This window comes from Nannospalax galili, unplaced genomic scaffold (genome assembly GCF_000622305.1).
Source record: "Nannospalax galili isolate Female #2095 unplaced genomic scaffold, S.galili_v1.0 scaffold139, whole genome shotgun sequence".
NCBI lineage: Eukaryota > Metazoa > Chordata > Mammalia > Rodentia > Spalacidae > Nannospalax > Nannospalax galili.
This window is the reverse complement of record NW_008345884.1, coordinates 8454473-8481671: the sequence shown is the minus strand read 5'-3', so window position 1 is coordinate 8481671 and position 27199 is coordinate 8454473. Positions and strand designations below refer to the sequence as shown.

At 39.9% G+C, this 27199-nt stretch overlaps 1 protein-coding gene and 1 long non-coding RNA gene across 2 annotated transcripts in view; both read left to right on the top strand.

Moving 5' to 3' along the window:
- The first annotated feature begins 4873 nt into the window (after window positions 1-4873).
- LOC115071887 lies at window positions 4874-23526 on the top strand. The gene is made up of 3 exons (XR_003850946.1): window positions 4874-6547; window positions 15443-15634; window positions 23409-23526. It is a non-coding gene; the product is annotated as an uncharacterized LOC115071887 (long non-coding RNA).
- Window positions 23527-24392: 866 nt separating this feature from the next.
- The window catches only part of Ccl28 (C-C motif chemokine ligand 28), a 12903-nt gene continuing 10096 nt past the window's right edge, over window positions 24393-27199 (top strand). Inside the window, exon 1 of the mRNA XM_008842129.3 lies at window positions 24393-24450. Within this exon, the coding sequence (XP_008840351.1) occupies window positions 24393-24450 (58 nt within the window). The remainder of the gene's footprint in view (window positions 24451-27199) is intronic.

The following is a 27199-nucleotide window of genomic DNA, read 5'->3' as shown; positions in this document are numbered from 1 at the left end:
TCTCCCTGCTAAAATTTTGTTATTTATTAGCCTCAGAAATATACATTCCTTTTCTGTATCATGTAGCACACAAAGAGGAAATGAGTTATTTACTATTTATTTAATTTATTTATTATTTATGTGATGTCTTTTTGCAATAAGGCCTTACTATTTAGCCCAGGCTGGCCTAGACTTTGTGATCCTCCTGCCTCAGCCTCCCAACTGGGATCACAAGTCACCACACTCAGTGAGATTCTGAGTTTAAATTATGAGCAGGGGCAGGTGTCATAGAATGATGGCTCAGAAACAAAATCAAATAAGGAGGAATCAGTTGAAGAGATCTGTCATGTAACATAGTGACAGTAGTTAATAGTAATGTATTGTACTCTTGAAAATTGCTGAGAGTGGATTTTATGTGTTCTTACCTCCAAATGATACTAAGTATGTAAGGTAGTACATGTGCTAAATTAGCTTAGTTTAATCATTACATGTTTCAAAACATCATGCTGTGCACTGTAAATAAATACAATTTTTGTCACTAAAATAAACATAATGAAATATCATGTCCCTATTTGACCTTTGAGTCCTCTCTCTCTCTCTCGTTCTATCTGGATCTCAATCATTTTCTCTTCCTTCCAGCTTTTACATTTCATGTGGTTTATTGATGGCTTTGTGTTCAGCATGAAAATCAATGAAGGGCTTATCTTCTGAATACCTACTATGATGGTTTGAATGATAATGTTCCCCATAGGCTCCAAGTATTTGGATATTCTGCCCCCAGATGATGGTGCTGTTTTGGGAGGTTTTAGAGGGTGTGGCTGTCCTGGAGGAAGTATGTCACTGAGGGTGGGCTTAGAGAGTTCTTAAGCCTTTCAGGAGTCCCAGTTGCTCTCTTGCTTCCTGTGCCTGCGTGATGATGTGAGAGCTTAGCTTCTTCTGCTCCTGCTCCAGCCACCTCCAGCCACCATGTTTCCCTACCATGACAAACTATAATTCCCCTGGAACCGTAAACTCAAAAAACTCTTCCTTCTATAAATTGCTTGGGTCAGTGTTTCTATCACAGCAACAGAAAAGTGACTAATATACCTACTATGAGTGAAGAACATCCTTGAGCTTCTGAGGACTGTAGTCCTGAAGTAAAGAGATATGAAATGTATAACTGAAATGATGACCTAGAAAGGAAATGCACAGGGTATTCTAGAATCAGGTACCAATAGCAATGATGGTAGCAACTAAGATGAATTCCATGCTTGCTACAGACGCAGGCATAGTCCTAAGAAGTTTATGTACATTCTCTATTTTATTGGATTTAAAAATATTAGTATATAAAGTAATAGGCTTCATTTTCGACATTTCTACACATCGTTTTGTGGCTCTTCTTCTTCCTGTCCCTTTGTGACCCGATGCACCACTTCCTCTCCATAGCAGTCCCCTCTGCTTTCCTGTTTCATATATTTTAGACCCTCACATATACCCTCTCAACTCCTTTTCCCTTCTCATTATACCTTTTGTAATCTTATGACCTTTATCCCCCGCCCCCCAGATACAAATTAAAATCTAGGACCTGCATGTGAGAGAAAACATGTGATACTTGTCTTTCCAAGTCTGAGATACTTCATGTAGCATAATAACTTCCATTTTCATCCATTTTCCTGCAAATATTATGGTCTTGCTTTTCTTTATGGCTGGATGAAATTCCACTGTGCATATGGGCCACATTTCCCATAGGCACTGTTACTGTGGAGTACCCTGTGGTATGCTAACTTAGAGAATAGCTGGACTGGGCATGGTATAGCTGGTCATATACAATAGTTCTACTCTTAGGTTTTGTTCTTTGGGTTTGGGTTTTGTTCAGATCCTTGTACTTATTTGCATAGTGACTACACCAGTTTACTTTCCCACCAGCAATGAATAAAGATTATTTTCCCCACATCAATCCAAATGACCAATAAGTACTTTAGAAAGTATTTAGCATCTTTAGTCACCAGGGAAATGAAAAGTGATACTATTTGAGATTTATATGTGATTCAGAATGTTAATATACACATCATTGCCATAAGGTAAGCAGGATCATCTTTCAATTTATAGATGAGAAAATGAAAGCCCAGAGGGATAGACATTAAATATTTTTTCAGGCTGCCCAGAAAGAAAGTCACAGACTATGATTTGAATCATGTGACTTGACTCCTTTGCCTCTCCTACTTTTGAGTTTACTCTCATAAATAAGAAAACTCATCCTGGCCTTCCCTAAGGGATATTGCTGAAGTTTGGGATCATATCCATAATTCTGGGAGAGCTATTTGGACACTCCTTTAATAAGATAGATTTGAAGAAAATTTTCTCTTTACCCTTAGCATAGATTGAAAATAAAAATAAAATGCTTCTAAATGTTAAGTTGATAGGATCCTAGAAAAATAAAAACCAAAGAAATACTAGTTAAATTCACATAAAGTGGAGAGTTTATTGGCAGTAATATATTAATAACACTTTTTTCTTAGTCATGGCAAATATTCCACAGTACGATGTTAATTGCAAGGTAACTGGAGGGGGAGAAATAAAGACATGCTCTGGGCATTCTGTGAAAATTTTCTGTAAATCTAAACTATTCTGAAACAAGGCCAACCTGGTCTCAATAGCGAATCCAGTCCAGTTGGGGCTACAGGGAGACCCTGTCTCAAAAGGACCAAAAAACAAAAAGTTTAATGATAATAATGAAATGATACAAGTAAGGTCAAGATCAAGATAAATGCCTGTGACTTGATCAAACTGCACATGCAGAGGCAAGTGACTATTCTTCTACAAACTCTGCTCCTGAGCTGGGGCACATGACCACAACTCAGACTCCCATGGGGTGTTGTGCCTGTTTGTTTTTTACCTTCTTACCTGTCTAGGCTAAGTATGTTCCATGCATATGCTGTGGCATTCTCTGTAGCATGGAATTTCATGTGCTCCGTATCTAATTCCTTTACTGTCACTGGAAATTGGCCTTCCTTTATCCTGATTCCACTAGGGAAAAATAGTACGTTAAAACTTTGTTCTGATGGGTTGACATGTGCTATGATTGTCATCAAGCCCTGATGTCAGGGCCACTTGGATCTGGCCTTGTCTGATAGGGTTTTCATTCTTAGTCTGCAGAACCTGAAAGTCTGAGGGAGGCCTGGGAGGCCTTGCCCTGGAGAAATCAAATCCTGTGATATATCTGCCTCTCATAGGCAGCGTCCTATTGATCTTAATCTTTTATTTTTTTTGTTATAAGGAATTTGAGGACCATTGATTTCTATAGCACTGCAACTACTTTCTCATGGAAAAGGATGACAACAGCATAGTCACATGGCTGGAGTCAATACACCAATCATTGGTTTGGGAATGCACAGAAGGAGGCCAACTTGGAGTTAGGCAAATAAGGATTATTATCTTCAGAAAGCCTCAAAGACTCTAATTCTTAAGTATTTCTCAATGTGTCCCCTTTTCTATCAGTCAGGGTGCAACCAAGAAAAAAATCCTTTCCAACTGTCTTAGAAGACAGACAGGTTTTTCTATAGAGAATTGCTGGTTCAGGTGATGGAAAAGGCAAGAAGCCAAGAAGGCCGTTCCTGTTAACCGTAGCAGGAAGCCACAATCAGTGCTGAACTGCAGAGACAAAGGGAGGAAGTGGCTATCCCAGAGCCAGGGGTGGGATCCCTGGGCAGAAGCCAGAACTGTGGCACGTGCACATAGTCAGCTAAAGCCAAGGAGGAAACACAACTGCTGCTGAAGATGTCATCTGAGGCCTAGCAGGAGAAATATGCTGGAGTTCTTCTTTCTGCTTGTCAGTCTCCTGACAGTAAATATCACAAGCCAAAGCTAATAGAACCCAGTTTACCTGAAGACTCAGTAGACGTAGCCCAAACAATCCAGTTTTCTTTCCAGTGAGCATGGGGCCACTGCTCCAGTCATGGTCCTGCATTTCCCTTCCCTTTCTTGTGCCATTACTGAATCTTCATGACCATTCTTCCTGATTTAATAATCTCAGTCACTTTCCACGTCAGCCTCTGTATTTTAGCTGGAGCAATGATGCCGAAACACATATATGTTGAGCTCTTCTTTAAACTGAAAATTACTCTCTGCTAACTATTGATCAAGCCCAGGATTTTTAGCATAGAGGACGCAAGTCCTTTCTTGAGTTCCTGTTTTTCTCTCTAGCTTTTTCCTCACATAATTCAGGGGCGGGGGTATAGATCTGTGGGCAAAGTGCTTGCTAGAATTATGAGGCCCTAGATTTGTTCCCCAGGGCTACAAAAATAGAAAAATAATGGTTCCATTTTCACAGCTCACTGTATGACCCAGCCTGAGTGCAGTGAAGGCTCTACAGGATGCAGAGTAGCTCTGGCCGTGCAAGTCCTTGCTGCTTTGCAACAAAGGAAGGAGGGTCATGAAAGATGTGATAGAGACAGCAGCCAAACATCGATCCTCGAGCAGCTTCTCTGGAAGAACAGGAAATCAGAAGACCTCAAGAAGAAATAAAGCTCCTCAGAAACAAATGGGAAGAGACATGCACAGGTTTTGAAAGGATGTCAATGAATTGGAGCACGAGTCAGTGAGATCTAAGAGTCTGAATGCCATCTATCAGGCTGGCTAACTTGGAAGATGTGATGTGACATTTGGTTGAGAATACAATTCAGTGCCCAAAGAGGTGTCTCAGACAACCGTTACTAAAAGTAACCCATTTCTTAATGAACCACTAGCAGAATGAATGATGATGGAAGGTTCATCTTTTAAAATTTTATGTTATTTTTGAGTCCATGCATGAATATTATATGTACATTATTTCCATCCCTCCCAGTCCTCCTCCAACTCCTCCTGTGTTCCCTCTCAGCTCCCTCTCAATTTCTTCTACTCCTCTTTAATTATTGTTATATATACATACATTTATATACATATTAAATATAATCTATCATCTATCTATTACCTATTAGCTATCGATCGATAGATCAATAGATAATAGATATAAAATGCATTGTAGTGCTCATCTGTACCTACCTGTGTTTAGGCTGTCCACTTGGGATTAGATAACCTCTCACAGAGCTGGTCCCTGGAGAAAACTGATTTTCCCTCCCTCAGTACTCATTGAGTACCTGTAACTCTTTTTCTGAGGTGGGAAGGACCCTACAAAAATTCTCCTATCTACCTTGGCAGGTCAACTGGTTTTGTCATTATGCAGATCTTCTTAGAATACCATACTATGGGGATTTTATTGGTATAATTTTCCTATCATATCTAGAATACATTTACTAGAAGCAGGTGTCTTGTCCCTCTGGCTCTTACATTTCTCACCCCCCCACACACTGTGTTTCCTGGGCCAAAGTCTCATTCTAAAAGGAACTTGATGCTATCAGTCATCAAGGGCTTGAGCAAAATGAAAGAATTCAACATCCATCATCCTGTAAGGGAATAATCAAGTTCCAGAAATATGGTGAAAATAAACATGCAGTAGAAATTATAATTCTGAGAAATCAGGGGCTGTTTCAATGAGCTATAATTTCTAGATTTTTACAAATATCTGCATCAATCACACTATAGTACATGTGAATCCTTTTTGTGCTTCTTTGGAGGATTACTGGAATGTGAACTTCCCTCCCTGTAAAGTTAAAGGGTAACACCAGTCCTCGGCATCAGAAGGGAACCAAACATTTAGTGAACTAATGCAATGTGCCAATCACTAAGCAAGGTATATTACACTATGTGCTTCACTTTGTTACTGTAATTTTCTTCCAGATATTAAGGAAAGTGAGGCTTAAGAAGGTAGGTGACTTGCCCAGGGCTGCACAGAGAGTGGAAGCATGCTAAGTGCCCTTCTGTTGCACAGTTTTCATCTGTCAGTAGACAGTGCTCACAATGGAATATGGAGAAGAATTTCTCAGCATTGAATTCAGCTTCAAATAAAAGTTTATGTATTTCTTTTATTAATTAATTTATTATTTGACAATTTCATACATGTATATAATACATTTGGGTCACATTTATCTGTCTTTCATTCTCCTTTCTGTTACTACCAACATCCCTCATACCAAGTGCCCATCCCACGTGCATGTCTTTTTGCTTTGGTTTTGTTTTTCCTTTGTGACCCACTGGGTTTAACCTGGGCCGCTCTTGTGGACCTGGTATGAAGCTAACCATTGGAACTTAGTAACTCATCCATGGCTACATCACTGAAGATGATGACTTCCCTTCCCCTGGCAGCCTTGACAGCTGTTAGCACCCATGAGTTGGGCGTCATGAGCTCCTCCTTATTCATGACCATGTGGAGTCAGTCTTGTATAGACAGCACCTATGAAGACAACTACGGTTCCTATGAGTTCACAAGTGCCATGCCTTGTGCTAAGACAGTGTTTCATGGTTCTCCTCCCTACCATCCACCTCTTTCATTCTTTTGGCCCCCTCTTCTGTAATGTTTCTGGAGTTTTTGCAAGAAGTGATATGAGTGTCCTGTTAAAGGCTGAGCCCTCAACAGTCACTTGTTCTCAGCACCTTGGCCAGCTATGAGTCTCTGAATCAACTTTGCTGCAGAAAGAAGCTTCCTGGATATTGGGTAAGAACAGTACTAGTCTATGAGTATAATCATAAATATGTCGTAGGCAGTTTGACAACATGTCCATTAAGCAAAAAAAGTTTTATGTTAATTCCTAGTGCTTTTGACCTCCCTCGGCCTTTAACTAGGTTCACAGCACCTGGAATGAACTGTACCCTACAGAGTGAGCCTCAGATCCTATCCCCATAACAACCATGCCACTAAAGCACCTTTTGCTCATCAATTTGGCATTGTAAACATTGTATACATTGCATATAAAGTCCAAAGCTTGGAAAATCACAGCTCACTTTTCTTCCTCAACTGCTTACATAACATCTTCCAGACTATGAAAGCTAGCTGAAGCTCCCAGCTCAGTTCCAGCATGATTTCTTTGTATTCTGCAACTAAGCTGTATTGTGTCTTTAGCAATAGTGTCTTACCATTCAGTTTTAGTAGGAAACCAAGAGTACCGGCCATACAAACATTTTGTAAAAGAAGCTAGGATAACAGTCCCAGTCACAATATGCACACATAAAAATAAATACTTGGGAAGAGTTGATATAATTCTAAATAGAATCATCCTAAAATCCTAATATCTAAGTTTCTGAAAAGTATAGAATCTATTTTGAATGGTTATTTCCTATTGAATTCTAAATACCATTGACCCTATGTCTCTCAAACTTCAAGTATAACTAAGACATCTTTGATCTTTCCAGACTTTGGCCTAACACACTTATTATCTTATTTTGAGTCTTCACTAGGGAACACTACTTATAAAGGTTATATATTAGGAAAAGGCCTCAGGAAGTAGATTCCAGAATGGAAATAGACTTGTAGGTATTTGTTAGGGAATATCCTGGAGAATCATCCATCTAGAAAAGATGACAATAAATTGAATTTGTCAGAGCAAAAGTTGAGCCAAGCTGTGATATCAAGAATCTAGCCACACTCGCTGGAGCTCAGGAGTTGCTGGCCCTCTGAGTTGTTCTGAGTTAGGTAGAAAAGGCTCCCTTTGTTGACACAGAAGGTCAGTAACACGGGAAGAGACACTACAGGTTAGATATCTTTATTCAGGTGAGAGAATTCCTAAGCAGGAAAGGCAATGAGGACCATTTCCCACAGCTCTCTCTACAACTGGGGGAAGAAACCCTTCACTTTTATTTTTGTGCAATCTGAGTGGTGAATCAGAGCATTGACTCATTAACAGGCATATTGCTTATGAATCTCAGTATATATGATACATACATGTACAGGATGCACAATCATGGTAAATATGTAAACAAGTACTCCTATAATTATAAAATACATAGTTATGCAAATCATAAATTATCTGGTTCAAGATTTTAAACCTGAATCTGAAAAAAATTAGTAAGTTGGCCAACCTGGTGCAGTTCACACTGAAATGCTCTACACCTGTCTTCGCTTCAAGAGGAAGCCAAAACACACATCCTGTTGAGATTACATGCCTCTTACTCCTGTAAAGCATTTTCCTTTCTGTTATCCAATGCACAGATCTGTCATAGGACTGTGTTTATTGCATTGTGCACACAGGGTGATGCTTATTTTTGTGTGTTTGCCGGTTTTAAAAATTAAAGATAAGACAGAAAAATATAACACCAGTATGTGGTAAAAATAGATCTTAAGAAAACCTCATTCCTCAGACATTGCAAGGACCTTTCTGGTACTTGGTCACCCTTTTCCAATTTTAACCATATTCATCAAGTAATGGGTATACTCCAGAATATCTAACTTCAGCCAACAGTCTCCATGGGTGAGAGTTAAAGGAAATGAGAAGCTTAACAGGTTTGCCTTTTTTCAGATTTAATACATGGGTGCTGTGAGACTCCTGTGTTTGTCTTTGCTTCTGACTCGGCAGTTGAATTGAAGAGTGCTCAGGACCTCTGTGGCTCCTAGAAGCATGGTCCCTAGAGCCGAATGTCCAAAGGGCAGCTGGATCATGCTCACAATGACTGAAATATGTGCTTCCATGTGTTCAGGTGGAGCTAGAGGGTAGGGAAGTACATGCCTGGAGTGACACAAACTGCAGAAAAGTAGGAAATGAGGTTACCCAAGGCCATCTGGAGGCTCTTGGCATTCCATAATGAAAATCACCTTCTTTGTTGATGGTTTTTGCATTAGTGCTTTCCTGTCCTTTTGGACAAAGACTTAGATCTGATTTAGATATTACTTATACAAGGAAGTTTTAGTCATGCTTACAAAGAAGTACTTGAGCTAAATACGTTTCTTTCATTTTGAAATTTTTTAAAATCTATTTAGTCAGTCAACTAGTCATTTGCTCATTTATTTATAGATAATAGTTGCTTTTTTGTTTCTTTGTTTTTGTTTCTGAAGCCAGACGTATAGGTACTTGATCTAAAACTGAGCAACAGAACTGCTGTTTATACTAAATGTTGTTTAAAACTTTACGCCTGGGGGACTGCAAAGATGATTCAGTGGTTAAGAGCACTGGCTATTCTTGCAGAGAAACTAGGGGGTTTGGTTCTCAGCCCCCACATGGCAGCTAACAACCATCTGTAACTCCAATTACAGGGCATTCAGCAGTCGCTTCTGACCTCCACTGGCAATGTACCACATGGGTGCACTTATGTTCATGTAGGCAATACACTCACACACATAAACAATTAAAAATAAGAAAGTACTAAAGAAAATTTAGACCCAGGGCTGAAGGGATAGTTGAGTAGGTAAGTATGTGCTTAGTATGCACAAGACCCTGTGTTTGATCCTTAGAAACAGCAGCAGAAATGAGGATGAACCTGAGTATTTTAAGACGACAGGCTTTCATCTGGTTATAATTCCAATGAAATAGCAGATAGACTTTTCTTCTATTTTAAAATCTTCTTCAAAATACAGTTACTTTAATTCAGAAGTTTGACTCTTTCCTATTCCCTTTTTCTCAGTCTATGCAAAGCCACCCTTGGGGAGAGGGTCTTAATTTATTCTCTTTTAATATATTTCAGACTTTGTTACAAAATCCCATCACCTTGCTTAATTTATTTATTTAATATTGTAATTTTATTCTTTTTTTCCTATTTTCATTGCTGCAGAGTAGGGACAGATTCTTAACACCCAATATTTCATTGGGGCTAATATTTTTACAAGATTGCATCTGAGTGTCAATAGATTTAATTGCATTGAATATTTTCATGGTCAAATCAAACTCCACCAACCTCAGTTTTACTACTGACAAAACAAGATGATATCTATACACCTCAAATGTTGTAAGAATTAAAAAAGATCATGTTTGCAAAGTGCTTTATGAAATACAAAGCCTTTCATCTGAGGAAGTAGCTCAGAGTGTTATTATTTGTGTTACTATGGATGGCCATGATTTCACAATAACTTTAGTCCCTGACTGCAATAGAGTTGAATCATAAAAATGAGAGATGGTAAAGACTGAGCAGCTCACCTGATTCAAACTTATTGTAGAATTCTTCCCTAGCAACAAGCTGCTGCTCTCTAGTTGTATTTTTTAACTAAAAAGATGTCAAACATTATATGGTCCATTTTTTCCCCTGTTTGACAGCAGAGCTTTTCTATACAATTCCATTGGCAACTTCTGTTGTGAGAAGTTTCTTAAAGATCCAAATGGATCAATTCTTTGGCTTTCTGCCAGGAGGACAATTTTGCTCAATGTGAGGGTTATAGTTATTTTCATAGCCCTTTTGAGTGGAGAATAGAGTCACAATCCATTAGTTATCCTTCTAACGATGTGCTTTACAATGTTCATTTAGGAATTTCTGGCCCATGGAGCAGACCAATCTCACTTCCATATATCTCACTTCAAACACAGTTTAAACTGCTTTAAATTAGTCTCAGGATACTAACTTACAATGATGTCATGCTGACTTCAGTTTTGTGAGCTACACATAGTATGTTTTAGCAATCTCTAACCTCTTACTAGGATTGAAAAATTCTAACAAATGATAGTGCATTATTTATCAAATGAATAAATGGATCATTCATATTATTATACATTGAATTCATTGTTACTTATGTAACTGTCTTAGTTCATCTTGTCCTTTAGGATTAGCAGAAATCATCCATACCTTTATGTATGGACATATTAATATCTATCATCTGTCTGAATATATGTTTACCTATCTACTTTCTCTATACCTATAAACTGTTATGAAACATTACAACTTCTGAATCTGTTATCTTGATGTCAGGCATTAACTCTGTATTAGAATCTGAGAACAGTTTTGTATGTCAAGTATGTTTCTTCCTTTGTTGTATTTACTTCAGCCAATAACAATGGCTCTGAAGATTCAATTTCTTTCTCTCAAGGAGTTTACTTTTTATCTCTTTGCTCGAGAGAGTAAGGTCAAAATTGAACCAATACTGCAATCGATTCCTGATTATAGTAGTTTATTTAATTTCTCTCTATCAAATTTATCCATCAGCTACAACTAAACTTACTTTATGTGTCAATGGTTAATTGTTCAAGTATAATATCCAAATCAGAATCAGTTTTACTCCCTTACGTGAAAAGATTTTGTTTTTCTTTTTTTTTAGGATAGGATTATTTAATATGCACCTTTAATCAGGAACTGCACAATTTAGAAATGACATTGACAATTACAAAGAAATCTGGACATATTGTTTAGGGGCAACTGCCTGGTTCTTCCTAGCACCTATCTACATGTGTGAACTCAAGGCTTATAGATAAACAAAATAAATATTAAACTGAACTCCAATTTTACTGCATTGTTTAATTTTTGTTTACAGGTAATTTTTCTGTTATTTTTATTCTTTCCAAATTGGCAGATACAATTTCACACATTCATTGATTTTACTTTTCATCAGTTCCTGAAGTTGATAAATCCAAGGATTTTGAGCAAGGAGGCTTCTTTAAAAAAGAATCAAAGAATATAACTTTTAAGAGAGACTGTTCTAATCTCAGTTAGTCAAGGCACTAAAATAAGTGTTATTTAAAAAATTCTTTTGTTCCCAGCATTCGGGAGGCATAGGCAGGTGGATCTCTATGAGATCAAGTTCAGACTGGTCTACATAGTAAGTTCTAGGCCAGCTGGGGCTACAGGGAGACTTTGTCTCAAAAAGACCCCCAAAAGTTTCTTTTGATTCATTTTCATTTTACATGTATGCACTCATGCATGTACCTACATGCGTGCATGTAAAACATACCTGTGTCATGCAATGCCCACAGTGGCCAGAAGAGGGCATCAGACCTCTTGGAACTGGAGTCAAGCAGGGCAGTTGTTAGGTACCATGTGGGTGCTGGGAACTGAACCAGGTATTCTGCAAGAGTAGCCAGTGCTCTCAACGGATGAGCCATGTTTACAGCCCCTAAAATAAATTTTAAAGCTCCATAGAAACAATGAGGTTCATGACCAGAGACATGGCTCAGTGTGTTAAGCCACTTGCTACCAAACCCAGGGCCCCAATGGTAGAGGAAGAGAACTGAATCTGTTGTCCTCTGATCTCTACAAGTGCCCTGTGGCATGTGCCCTCCCATTCTCAACACATAATAAATAAATAAATGTCATGAAAAATATTTAAATAAGTTTTTCTCCCTTATGTAGTATATGGGGAATTTTAAAAAGGAATAGTATTTGGAACTGCTCAAATTTTTATCTATTGAAATTGGATCACAGAGTTATTGACATTTGAAATATTTTTATGTGTCATAGTTCCAGACAGTGAAATTGTTGTCATCAAGTTTTTGGATTCATTGCTCTTAAAGTTCCTTTTGCTTTCAGCTGAGTAGAGAGAAAGGTGGTGGCAAATAGCTTGCTGAGTCAGTGGGAAGGAGCGCTGAAACACTGCCTAACTGTTCCTTTGATGTGTGTGCTGTTTAACATGCTTCAGATACTTAACTAAAACCATTTGCTCCCTAGATCTGGGAGGAGGAAGCAAAATCACGTTTCTCCACTGTGCTAAACATGAAGTATTAATATGTATGTAAGCTTCACCATTCTCTTCACCCCATTTTTTTCTGATTAATTGCTTTTTCTGATTAATTGCTTAATTAAAGTAAAGTAATTTGATTTACAAATTCCTGACCAAGGCATATCAAACCAAAAAATACAAAAAAATGCCACTGTATGTTTATGAGTCATTTACCTGTTACAAGTTTTTATTCCAGATAGATGAGGAACAAAAATCTGACCGAAATATTAAAGCACAATGATATTACCACTTTGAGAAAAAAAATGCACTGTAGTGCTCTTAGATCTCTAACACTAACCTATCAATTACCTGATATAATTCAATGTTGACCAAATATTTTGTGCCATTAGTTTTATTTCCATGAAAGATATTCCTGTTAGGCCAAGGCCCAGAGGTTGCCAAGGGACAATACAGGCCTGGAGTTGAAAGTCATTAATTTTGCTCCTCTTTGTAATCACCAATTTATTACAGTGAACTTTTAGGCAATGGAAAATTATTACTTCTTTATAGATCTTAGCAGTTAAAAAGTGAATAATTTTGTTTGAGCCCTTGAGAGTTTAACACTGTGTATTTCCTGTCCTTAGAGGCAGCCTTCCAGGTTTCACAATCTCTGATCCCCAGAGAACAGCAGTAGGCTGGGCTGTGAGATCAGAAGGTCCCTGTTTTCTGAATCTCATTTGCAGTTGTGACAGCCTATTAGCCAGAGGAAGCATGACTGCAGAGGGAGTAGTGGAGGGCAGATGCACCCTGCTAGGTGAAAATACAAGGGAGTGATTCTTCATTGCGTGGGCTTTCTGCTTCTTTATTTGATTGGATCCCAATTTATCTTAAGCACATGTTTTCCACGTCTATAATTTGACAACAAATTTTAATCTTAAATATTTTTTACTTATTCTTTGAAAATTTCATGCGTGTATACAGTGTACATATGCATCCCTCACCCCACCTCTCAACTCCCCTGTAGCACATATCCCTCCCAGCTTTATTTTTTCTCGGTAACCCACTGATTTCAATTGGTTCTGCTCATATTTTTATAAAAAATCCAATAGTTTTTCTATATCTTTATGTTGTTTTCAAAGACCACTATGTGGCATTTCCTTGTCCTTTACTGAAATTGGCGTTATTCACAAAGGCTAGGTGCAGTTGGTGAGTGCTAAGGGAGGTTTCTGTGTTGCGCCCCTGCTGAGGTGAGCTCAGCCAGTGGACTGCCAAATAGCACAGCTTTTGTCTTCGGAGGATAGACCTCGTTCCCTTGACCTCATGTTTACCCGAGCTTAGTGAGCCTCCTCCAGAGCTTTCTTTTTGTCCCAACATGGATGCTTTCACCTGCAGCTCAGTTTCCTTGGAATTGATCTTGGCTCACCTTGGGTGTTTTTCATGTCCGTAATTGTGACATTTCAGAACCTGACTGCTTCTTTGGCACTGAGTAGTGATTTCCTGCTCTTCTCTGGGATGTTCTTTCCTTATTAGTGTACATCCCTCCTACACAGCCGTGCAAGATTTCTTTTCGGCTAATCTCCTGGCTTATCTGCTACTTTGCATTTCCCTAACTCATTGTGAAGTTCAATCTCATTTGATTTATGGCTACCAGTCCCTATACCTTCACCTTTGTGTTTTCTTCTATGTATGGGAATGTACTTTAGGAGGCACTGATTGGTTATTAGGATTAATAACTGTCCCACTAAATTTTCACCTTCCCGCTCTCTGTTTGACCCACCCTCAATTTTTTCAGGGTCTCCTGCTCAGGGCGCTATTGGAAAAACCACGTAACATTTTTATCTGAATTTTTCATTTTATATCTTGGATACGGAGGGGGTAAATGGAGGAGCTTACAAAGAACTGAACACCCGACACCCAGCACGACGGCTCGGCCAGCCACTCCTGATTGCTTCTGCACCTGCCCATAGAATCTGTTAACTTTTGCCCACACATCTTGGGCCTGCAGTCTCGCCCCAGGTCGGTAAATACCCCCTCTCACGTCCTCGCAGGTGAGACACCGGGGCCATCTTTCTCTCCATGCCTGCCACCCCTATCACGGCGCCCCTTAGAGGAACCAAGCTTCTGGGACACAATGACAGAAAAGACAACAGATTTTTATAAGAGCGTCTTAGAATAGCTCGCATATATTACCACCTTCATCTTTTATGTTATCCTTATTAAAAATGCATGTGAAAACCACTAAATTTTGAAGTGATGTATTGAAGTAAAGGCCAATTGCTTCCATCGAGCAAACAGAATTCTGAAAAGTGGCTCAAGCCTTATCTAGAAGGTTCTTTGTCTTCAACAGCTCTCTCTTTCTTTTGGAAGAACGATTCTTCTAACGCTACTGTATTGCTTTGATTCATTTCATTCATACTCAATAAAGCATTTAGCATATGCAAAACACTCTGATAAGTCCAAAATATATGACATAGAAGACATCACGCTTGTTCTTGAGGAGGTGGAAAGACAGTTACTAGGCTTTATAGGAAGCCCCTAGTAAGTGCTAGGACAGAATTAAAAACAAGTGTCCTGACTCAGCACCATGGGAAGTTCAGTCTGACCTATTGATGTGGAATGCTTCACTAGGGTAGCACAGAAGTCTGGATATGCAGAAATGGGTTCATTGCCTCCAGAGACAATACCCTGGGCTGTTTTTCTCAGACCTTGGCCTATCATTTCAACCTCCATTTTCAGCACTATTATAGCTTCTGAAGATCCTAACTGGTGAGCCTAGAATATTCTTTTGCTAGAAGCCACCTAATTATGAATGTCTGTGTATAAAATAACATACAAAATAAATGAAATTTCAGCCCTTAAAGAAATGAGTTTAAAAGAAAATCCTAACAAGTTAATAGAAATTTTGTTTGCCTAGAATTTGGAATGCAAATATTCACTGGGACTAAAAGAATTCAGTGAAACATTTTTTTGAGGGGGGGTAGAGTTGTATGTGTGTCTTAAACTGAGAATTGTATCACAAAAATTCTCCCCAATCTTGCTTCCCAGGTTTGTGTTTATCCTTCTGAGATAGTCACATGTGTCCAGCTTCCTCTAAATCAGTGCTGGAAGGATGCTCAAGCAGACCACCCCGAGGTGATGATTGCCTTCCTCAGGAGATGGCCACATAACCCAGGTCCTGTGGGAGGAAATGAATGAATTGCCCATTGTGCTGTGAAACTCAGAAAAGAAGGTTTAAAGGTGAATTTCCAATGTGTTAAGGCTAGAAGTAATCACTGGAGTGTGGTAACTCAGCCTTGCTGGGCCCACCCTTCCTAGAATCAGTAAACTCTTGCCCTATAAAAAAAATTATATAAACACTTGGAGGTTTTCTTCTGTCTTCAGAATTCCACCTGCCTGCCAAGATTATGGTAATTTGGGCTGAAAAATTTGGCTAGTTGCAATCTCTATTAAGGAACTGTTGGCCATATTCTTTCCTATGCTGGGTTATTTGTAATCTGGTGATTTGCCAGCCTCTTTTGGAGCCTCTTGGGATCGAGGGTGTTTCTGGGAGCTATCAACATCAAGGAAGGGACATAGCTTTATCTCTGTTGCACTAAATAGCAAACCTGATTGTGAACTTACCCGGAGATACCCCGCCCCCCCCTTCTCCATTCCAAGTCAGAGTCTCTGGTCAAATCTGAGTTGATCAGAAAACCAGAGAATGCAGTAGGGCATTCCTCTTCATGAGGACAGCCAATCAGTTTGCACAATACTCTCAGAGCCAACTTCTCTTTCCTGATATTAAGTGACATCCTACATCCCCTGCTCTTAGGCAGAATCTCCCATGAAGAGGGATACAAAGCTTGAACAGCTCCCCTTTCATGAAACGACTTGATTCTTGGTCCCTTTACCTCAGATCACCATATTGCTTTTGGAAATGAAAAGCACAATTATTCTCTAGTACATAAGTCACTTAAGCTTTGTCATTTCTCTCTGTAAACACTCTTGCTAGTTGAAGATTGGATTGTACCAAGAAACTCTGAGGAGTTGAGAGTACAGAGTATGTATTACCTGGTCTTCCATGGGACAAATACCCAGAAGTGGGTTGGCTGGTGCCAGGCTTACTCCTCTTTACCCTATTGTATTATAGTGGCCCTTTGATACCCACTGATTGGTTAATTACCTTGCCAAAACAATGATTCTTCCTCTTGCCATTTGGTTCTTTGCCACAGAAAGCCTACATATCAGGCTGCTGTCAGAGCATATAATGAAGTGGTATTGTTATTGTGTATGTTGGCAGAAGTGTTCTCCTTTTGAGAGCCAGGATGGATAAACACATGAGATCCACAGTTGCACAAATTATTCCAACAGGTTGCAGAAGAGATAGGAGGTGGGACCATGTTTGCTTCTGCCCTTTAATTCCTAGAATCAAATGTTTTTGGAAGCAGGAAGGCATAGTACCATACGAATGTCTTTGAATCTAAGGTATACTGGTCCTGGTAGGTGGTACTCCATCCTGGTTTGAGGCATAGGCCATAAGCCGGGTTTCCAGTTGTGTTTTTAGAAGGCAATTTCAATGTGATATTAGGGTACTAATTTCTGTGTAATAATGTAGTATATTACCTACCCATGGGATCCTATTAGTATAATAACACTTCCATATCTATTTTGCTTGCTAGTGAGTTCTTCTGTTGTATTATTATGTAAGATCTCAAGCCAGTGGCTAAAATACCCCATGAACTGCTGGTTAGTCTGCAAGCTAAGTCCTTGCTCACAAGAAAGGCAAATCAAATGGCAGGTTGGCCTCTTCAGGGGATAGTGCCATAATAGATACTATTGCTGGAAGATTGGATATTCAGCAGTATCAATAAATAATCCTTTTTAAGTAAGAGCCCATCTCTTGGACACATTCATACTTCTTCATTCTTACCAACTTCAGTACCGTGTTCACATGTCTGCAATTTTCAGGTAAGTTTTAAGATAGACGATGATGACAGCGGACTGATACTACCTGGCTGAGCAGTCTGGCTACCTGACTGTTCTACGTTGAATGCTATGTGGTGGGTACATCCTGACTATTAATGCTTTTATGATTTGACTCCACTCCTGTGCTTATCTACACGCCTCTGCCCCACCTCTCCTCATCCCTATTCTTCCTATTTTTCTCTCTGCAGGCTCAACCAAAGTGCTAATGCAACTTGTTGCTACTGTTAAATCCATGTATATTATTTGACGTTGGATCACTTCTCTTTCTAAACAACATAGGTGGTCAGATACAGAGAAGTGAGTTTGTATTTTCTCCTGAAGTCTTTGCCAATATTCTAAATCCTGTATGCTGAGTGCTTCCAAAGTTATGTATTTTCTCATCAAACCACAAGTTAAGTTCTCTTGATCAGATATCCTCAGTGTGCAGTCTCATGTATATTTTCTCACATCTGCTAGTACATTCTGGCCAGGGTTTGCAGCTTCCTTGGGGTAAAGTATTTTCCTTCCCTTATTAGGCCTAGTATGTCCTTGGCTTGATTATGCTGCAACTCAACTTTAGTTATCTGCCAAGCAGCAGAAAAGGAAGTTGGGGCACATCCTGATAGAGACATACATTGTCTTACAGGGGAAGGCTTGGCATTATCTTCCTGTGAGAGTAAGGGGTGTGAGCTCTTGGTGGGGGTAGGGTATTTCTGCAGTCTCACAGGATTTTAGAGACTCTCAGCATTCCAGATTTTTGTGAGCCTCCACCTAGATACCTGTTGAATGTGTCAGGGACCTGTTGTTTCCTAGCCAGGGCCCTAATTTTGGCATAGAAATTCTCTTAATCAGAAATTTAATCTTCTTCAGAGTTTGGCTACTTTGTTAGATCTTAGTCTTGGTCCTCAGATTTCTATGCCCTGCAACCGCACAAAATGGGATCCTTTCTCTGTGTTATCCAGAAAGGTCTCTACTTTCACAGTTGCTTTCAATGAGCTGCAAATTTCCATCAGCTTTTGCCGTCTTTTCTCTGGAAAAAGGAACTTGGGAGCAGCCTGGCCTTTTATCGTCTTGCAGTTTCCACTGCTACTTTATCTTTGAAACACCTACACATAGTACTAGCCAGTTCATTCATCAACACTTACGTAATCCCATCCACCACCAAGAATGTAAACAATCAGACTTCTACTTTGTGCCAGTGCTACCTGCGCTCTGCCTTCCACCACATGCTTTTACCACCTACTTAGAAAACTCCTGTATCTATATAGTCCTGAATCAGGGCTTCCCAGGAAGCAGACTCTGAGGATTAAAGTATGCTGCATGGTTTTTAAAGCAGCCTTTATAGATAGACACCTGTGAAAGGGAGAGGCTAGGAAACAAATAAAAAAGTTGAGTTGAAACATAGGCTCAGCCAGGACCACAGGGACTCCTGAAAACTCAAACTTTCTGAAGTTTCCTGATTTGGACCAAGATCCCAGGTCTTTATATTCCTATGTTGGTCAGTTCCTGAATTTGGGTCTTTCTGCAGAGGGTTTTGCAACTGGGAAGGTCCTTGGAGGGGTTAGTAGCTAACTACGCATCTCTCCAAGTAGCTGGAGAAAGATGACTTCCATTGAGGACGAGTGTGGACCCTAGAGCCTCTCCTTTCAGGGAACTAGCTATATTAAGTGCTTTGGAAAATAAGTTTCAGAAAGACCATGCCATATTTTTTGCATGACTTGGTTCCTTTGCATATTCTGCCTCCCAACTCCTACCAGTTATCCTTAATTCCTTCTTAGCTGAGTAAGGCATGTGCTTCAAGCACTGCTTTCCCTTTGCTGACCAGCTTCCCTTCTCACCTTTGCTATCTAATATACCCTGGATACGTCCCTGTCAGTCCCTACATTTTAAACAAGCCTGTATGTTAAAGCTTATCACATTGAATTTTAATTGTGTAGTAACTTGCTGTAGTTTTCATTGGGCTATGAATTTCTTGAGAGCCATAACTTTCTCATTTACTTGTGTATGTCTAACAACCAGAATTAATTTAATGCCTTTCATGTGTCACATATATTTTTGTAGCCTTCTGGGTTTAGCTCAGACACAGATTCTTTACTGCCATTATTGTGTCTGCTCTGTCATCTTCAGTCTTGGACCACCAATCTAGATGTCCATTTGGAAACTGGAGAATAGACGAGCCACTAAAAACTACTATCATTCAAGAAAAGCTCTGGGACAGTGAAACCTTAGCCAGAGAGTACAAAATCATTTTAGGACACACTATTGAGGGAGACAAGTCTGATAAAGACAGACATGAGACAACCAAAGAGGAAAACAGTATTCCTGACACCTTACAGATGTAAGACGAGATACAGCACACGTAAAGAGTGACAGGGGCAGAGTGATGGTGACTATTAGAGATGTTATTGAGAAAAGGAAACTTACACAGGCTGGAGAAAAGGAGTAGATCAGATCCAAGCAGGCAATGAAGCACATCCAGGGCCAACAGAGACACAAAGGAATCGAGCAACTAAAGGGCTCCAAACAGCATTGTGTGCCCAGAGCAGCAGGAGCAGAGGGAAAAGGACAAGAAAGAAGGCAGCTGTCTCTCCTGTACTACAGCCTCACGAAAGCATTAGTAGATATGCTATCTAGGGTGCCTTCTTCTGAAATACCACAGTAGATCCTGCAATGAGATTTTTTGCTTTTGGAGCTGGAGAGATGGTTTAGTGCTTAAGAGCACTGGCTGCAGTTGCAGGGACCTAGGGTTCAGTTCCCAGCACCTACATGGCAGCTAACGACTATCCATAATTCCAGTGCCAGGGAATCCAGCGCCCTCTTCTGGTGTCCATGGGTACTTCACATGCAATGCACATGCAGTTAAAACATTCATACACATAAAATAAAAATAAATAAGAAATGTATTTTTAAAAAACTTAAAAAAATGAAAAAAATCTTGCTGTCCTTATACTGACTTGTTATAGCACTGCAGGGTTTACCAAGTCTGCTTGCTTCTTCTAAGTCCTAGCCTAGACACTGAAACCTACAGGGACAGAGATTGTGTGAAGTCTTAGAATGTTACCTGGCACACAGTGAATACATATTGAAAGGAAAATAGAAAGGCACATTACCTGTCTACCAAATACCTACCAATATCTAGTGACTTGGACTTGGGTGAACCTTTCTGAATAAGGGGCACTATATATATATTTTTGTTGTTGTTGTTCTTATCATTTCTCTAGAACAAGTTTTCATAACTACGGTTCAGGTTTAAATATGTTCTCCACAAAATGTGTTGGAAACTTCTTGGATGGATTAATAGAGATTATAAAAGGATCTCAAGACACTTCTGCTAGCTAGCAAGAAGTCACTGGGCTCCAAGCCTTCTGTGCTTAGATAGTTAGAAGCAGCCCAGCTGATTCCCATCACCCACACTTGGGCCTAGGTTCCTTCATCCTCCTGGAGAACTCTTGACTAGCTTGCTTGAATCCATCCAGTCCCACTAATAAATTAAAAGAGAGAACCTGGAGCACAAACCAACTCACTATTCATCTGATCAAAAAGCAACAAAGCTATAGCAACAATATAAACAGAATCAAACTTTGACTCAGCAAAGTCAGGTCTGAGCGTCATATTAGATATGCAACCAACAAAAGAAATTCATATGCCTAGACCACAATGAAAGAGGATCTTAGGTCATAAATTCAATCTCTTGCTATCTTGTCCTTTCCACCATGATTTAATGGCAGCACAGAGGTCCTTGCCAGATGCATTTGGTTTTATACTTCTTATCCTCCAGGGCTGCAAATTAATAAATTTCTGCTCATGAAAATTACTTGGTCTCAGATATTCTGTGGTAGCATCACAAAATAAACCAAGGCAGGCATGGAAGCATTAATTTGATTTATCAGGGTAAAGAGTGTGAAAGCCATAGGATCTGCCCTTAAATTGTAGAGCTTGCAGGATGATGGACAAGCCATGAGCACCAAGCAACACTCTTAGCAGTGGAATGCTCTTCTGCTGCTCATTGGCTATATGATTTATGCACAGTATTTACTGTCTCTCTGCTACCATTTCTCTTGGAAAGAATCAAGTTTTATTAATTTGATTTTAATTAACTTATTTTTATTTTATATATACGAGTGTTATGCTTACATGCAGTGCCCATGGAAAACAAAAGGTATCATATCCCCTGGAACTGGAATTAACAGATGATTGTTAGCCACCATGTGGGTGCTGAGATTCGAACCTGGGTCTTCTGCAAGAGCAGCCAGTGCTCTTAACCACTGAGCCATCTCTCTAGCCCTAATCTCTCTAGCCTTTATTAATTTGTTATGGTAAACAAACTATACAAACCCAGGAGTTTATATAAGTTAAGATCTACTGATAATACCACTAGTGCTTATATTATGTGGTTTTTGAGAATAAAGTTTTCACATGTAAAGTACATAAAATAGTGCCTGGACGACAGGGTCTGCATAAAGACTTCTAAGTAATGCTATTGTTATATGAAAGTCTGATATCTAGGCTTCACAGGATTAGAGTTAGGACATTCTAGTTTGCTTTCCTGTCTTGGTAAAAATTTTCTTACTATCCTCCATCCCTCCATGGCTCTACCTCCCTTGTCTTGTGACAGTGACAATTTAATCCTCTCGTGAATGGCTTTGGGATTCTCCTACCTGCCCATTTCCTATTTACTCTGGGTTGTATCAATTTCTCTGTGAGACCCCCCCCCCCGGTAATTTTGATTACTCCATCTCTAATTACCCCAAATACAAACAAGTACATCTTTCTGCCCTCTTCTACAAGGCATCCCCTCATTGCCACTCATTTGGTCCTGAGCATCACTGCCCTGAATTGTCGGTCTTGTTTTTTTTTTCATGATGGGCTATTTGTCAACAGGCAAGAAAATTGGCAGGACAATGTTTTGCATTTCTTTTTGCTTTCACATACACCTTTGCACAATACATCTTAGCAGTTTACTTGTTTGGTTTTGGTGGTCTTTCTGTTTTGTAGAGGCCATGAGAGGATTATTGCTGAGCATCTGCTCAGTCTAATAGTTTGAGGAATTTGTGATAGTTCCTAGAATGAAGTGGAGAAAAGCATAGATAACAGTAATTACAGACGGGATAAGTCTAAACATTGCAACTTGCTTGCTCTGTGAAATTAGTTTGTAAAACTCCAGTGGAGAATGAGCAGATGAGTCTTCACTGGCTTTTGTTATTAGAAGCCAGCCACATGCAGCTGGAAAAATGAACTTAGCAAATACAGTGAGAGCTGCTTCTCAGGTGTCAGGGATTAGTTTTTATCTTGCTACTCAAGTGTGGTTCAGAAATCAACAAGTATCAGTAACACTTGGAAGCTTGTTAGAACTGAAATGTCTCAGGTTTCACCCTGAGACACTGTATTAGAATTTGCATTTTAACAAGAAAGTCATGCAACTCATATGCATTTTCAATGTTGAGAAACACTGAATGCTAGACTTGAACATTTACTTGAATAGTACATTTTTGCATGTAGGATGATTCCTAAGCCAATGAAATGGGAATTTACAGAAAGGCCCCAGGAACCAGTATTTGTAAAGTTCCTCAGAGGATTCCAATGTCAACCAAAGTTGAGAACTTGTGATATGAAGTGGTTTCTGCACTGGTAAATATTTGGATAAGGACATGTGTGAGTTTGTTGATCTTTGAGGCAGTTCTTCTCTTCTTGCTATTGCTGTTTTTGCTGTTCTTTCTCTTCTTGTGCACACATATATGTATGTGTATATTCATGTGGGTGCATGTGTGGATGCAGGTGTGTGTATGTGTGTAGGAGGTGAAGTGCCAGACCTAAGCACAGGCCGCACTAGGAAGCACAGCTTCCACCTTGAAAGCACAGCCCGCGCTTCCACAAAAGAGCCAACCTATAATCTGCCCCAGACCTAGAGACTGATGATGCGAGCAGCCTAGATGAAGGGATCTATCAGGGAGTGACACACCAGCTTATGGGACACTGGGGGAAGGGGAGAGATATATAAGGCCTGCCCTTCCCAGCAATAAACGATTCTGCAGCACCTTGCTTAGTGCCTGTTTCCACCCGACTCCAGGTGTCTGTGTGTTGACTCTGCTGCTCACCCCCACCTCGGCCAGAACCCTCATAGGCTGGACCAACAAGGAAACCTGCAACAGCTGGCACCTGAACAGCGTTCTTGGCCCCCCAGCATTGGTGACACCTCCAACTTCGGTTCGTTTGGTGAGTAGGCCCCGGGTTTTGTCTGTCCCTTTGGCTGCTCAAGGGTGAGCGAGTGGCCCCCTTCTCTGTCCCCTCTACCCTGTTTGTCATATTTGTTGTTAAATCAGGAAGGCACACTCCACCATGTGGCCCCAAAGCCCACGTCGACACCTTTTATTCCTTGGCTCATCAAGGTGAGTTCACATGAGGGCTGATCCACCCCAAACTCAGAGCCCAGGCTTTGGGTCATCCTGTTGCCTGACACTGTGTGAGCATACAGCTGAGGGTATCACAGCCCTCAGAAGTCCCTCACTAAGCACAAGACATTTGGATCCAATACACCTCTTCATGTTTTGGCGGTTTACATCTGAGTGGCTCACGGTCCTTGTTTGCTTCATTTGTGCCCTCTTGGTAGTCACCCTTGCCTTTTACTTTTATGGCGAGTTTCCCTTCATGGTACCTTCCCATGATGGGCAACCTACCACCACAGTGCAAGGGTCCACAAATGGTGTGGGGTCTCTCCCTCCCCTCGTGGGTCGTTGGTCACCAGTCCACAAGGACAAAGGGAGCAGAAGCGATGAATGGGGTCAGGGATGGCCAGTGAGCACTGACAGAAGAAAGCCCTTCCGGGGAGACAGGTTCAGTGATACAAACAGCTGCAGACTCAGTGAAACGGCTCCGTTTATTCAGTGGGGGTTAGGGAAAATATAGTGTGGAGGCAGTAGCCAATGCTTCCGCTGATAGGTGCTCATAATATGCTTTATTTACATGTGGCCGTAGGCTCCTATCATCCGACTATCGGGCAATGCCTAATTATCATATAGAAAAAAACCTGGGGGTAGTTTTATTGCAGGTAACTATGCCAAAGGTCATGTTTCAAATGAAGCCAAGCATCCGTACTTGGCAGCACTTTCCAGGTAAGTCAGGCAGGAATCCCCTGATGAGAAAAGAGCCAACCTTAACAGCAGGGTTCCCCAACATCTCCCTTGTTTTGTTTTATAAATGGAGAAGTGTCATCACAAGCTTTAAGAGCCAATTTATCTATCTCAGGAGAATCCAAAGTTTCATAATTGACCATGACCTGCTTGGTAGTAATTTTAGCAACGGTAGTAATTTGTGCAAGCATCAAAATAATCAGGGGGCAAGCATAATCAGAGGGCTAATGAGATTGTTAACATTCCCCCCTCTGAAGAGGTAACTCCAAAATCTTTTGGGGATAAGAGCTCACAAATACTTTTAACGTTTTTGGCCTTTGGGACAGAGTACTTTGTTAAAAGGCCCAAGGACATTTTGACTTTTAGCCAAGAAAGAAACTGGCTACTTTTCTTTGGAGTCTTTTTATCCTAGCTGCCTAGCCAATTTTTATTTCCTATTTTTATCATATCACCCTCTGAAGGGGCTTACCCAAATTGCCAATAGGGAATTGGGACACAGATTGCTCTGGCTTCTTCCATGCTGAACAGGGATGCAGGGTGAGGCATTTGGGGTACCCCCTTCAGTGGGTCCATCTAAAAGACTCCCAAATTACATATCTCTTAACTATAGGGATAAAAGAAAGGTATTTGACTGGTGCCTGGAAGATGTAAAGGAAAAGTAAAGGTAAGAGTAAGGGCAAGAGTAGTTAGTATTACAATTTCTAGGCAGGGAACCAGAAAATGTCCAAATTAAAGTCCATTGGAATTTCTTAATGAGGGCTCCCAAAAGCATCCATCTAGTGGGTTTCTCCTTATTTTTCTTTTGCCTGTCAAGGCTGGAATGATTGATGAACTCAGGATTTGTTGTCAGGCACTTTGATAACTATTGAAGTGGCTAGAATCAGCTCCCTCTTAAATGGCCTCTAGATAGGGAGAGAAAACAAATTTAGCCATCATTTTAGAATCGTGAGTTGTTTCCCTCAGCTGCAGATGGGCACTACGGTATTGTAGACCAAGATATAAAGTCCTACATCTGAGTAGCACTGTCCTATTAGGAACAAAATCACCAATGAGAAATAATTGTCTAAATAACATAAGAACTTAAGTCTAATGTCTGGGATGTGTAATCCGTTGAGTTTTTAAAGAAATATATTGATTACTTTAATCTTTGGTTATACTTTCCCCTTGGGTGTTTAAGGCCATACAGTTGGCCCAAATAAACCAATATATTATTACTTTTAAGGTCATATGAAGATCTGTTTCTCAGGGGTCATATGGGCTTGGGGGGATCCCCTGGCTCCTCAGGCTTTTCTTTACCAGTTCCATCTACATGAAGATAAGCCAAGAGGCCTTGCTTGACCTGGGCTTTGCTTGGAAGCATGGAGGAAACGTTTCCTCTGTGTTGACCCTCCTCTTTGCAGACTGGATACTGGTTCAAGTCCATCTTCTGGAGTCTCCATGGCCTCCCTGAACAAGACGACAGGTGACTCACCAAAGTTACAGGACATTTCTTCAAGAGATGCTCCATAGCCCCTGGAACTTGTTTGACCTTGGAGGGCAAGGAACAAAAAATTGTCCCTTTAAGTCCCTCTGACCAGATTAGTACAGGCCTCAAAGTCTCTCTATTAAACATCCAAGAAGGTTTGTTACACCAATCTGGTTCTTTTAATTACCATGTGCTATGTAGATAGAGCTTGGGCAAAACCCAAACATTTTAAAATAAACTTTGATGAGATATCCTTAAACTAGTTGACTAAGCTATGACCTTAGAAATTTTAAAATCTTTTTCTCATGCTTGGTAAATTGTAACAAACCTACATAGGCCTCCATCATTTGTTTAGGCTTTTTCATTTTTAACAAAATACTTCCATTCCTATATCCTTCTAACATCTTTTACCTTACCATTCTCTTTTTTAATAACCATAAGACATAATAACATTAACAAATAAACTTTCCATCTGTTGTGAGAATTCTTTTCTGGGGATATTAAGCAATGTTTTTCCCCCTTTTAGGTTGTAGTATCAAACCAATGTTTGATTACATTAAAGTTTTTTGGGGGAACCAATGAATTTATCGAGCTTAGTTACAGACATGACTGAGGGGTTGTTGAGGTATATGAGTGACCTGAGAGTACTTACACTGGAAAGCCTTAACCCAGCATGGATCAAGCCTTCCCTTCCTAACCTTCCCCAGATAATACACTTTAGTCCTCCCCAAACCCAGGAGACCATGTATGATTAGGGCCAAATTACATACAGTTGGTTGGGAAGAGCAGCTGGATACTCAGGTGAGGGTCCAATGATCCTGTTTTCTGCTCCTCCTTTAATTAGATACTTAAGTCCACAAGTCCAATTGTGATGATCTTTTGTTTGTGGACACAGCTGAAGTCATGAAGATGGTAGTTTGACTCAGAAGAAAGTAGTGTGTAGCATCATGTTATTAAAAGAACATAAAATCTAAATTATATATAATGTAATAAATTAATATTACCCCTGTACACATCGTGTTTTATAAGTTTCCAGGTAAACCTTATAGAAACCATAAGACAGTTAAAAATCTTTTACCTTATGTAGTTTAGAGAGTGGTCTACCAAAACCTTGCTTTAGGTGGAAAAAAGCAATTGGTAGATAGTTAAACATTATTGAATTGATGTTTATAACCTCCAGCATAATCAATTCAGAAAAACTATGTTATAATCCTGTTTAGACTTTTAATTATTAAAATTTAATAATTTTAATGAAAAATTATAAAC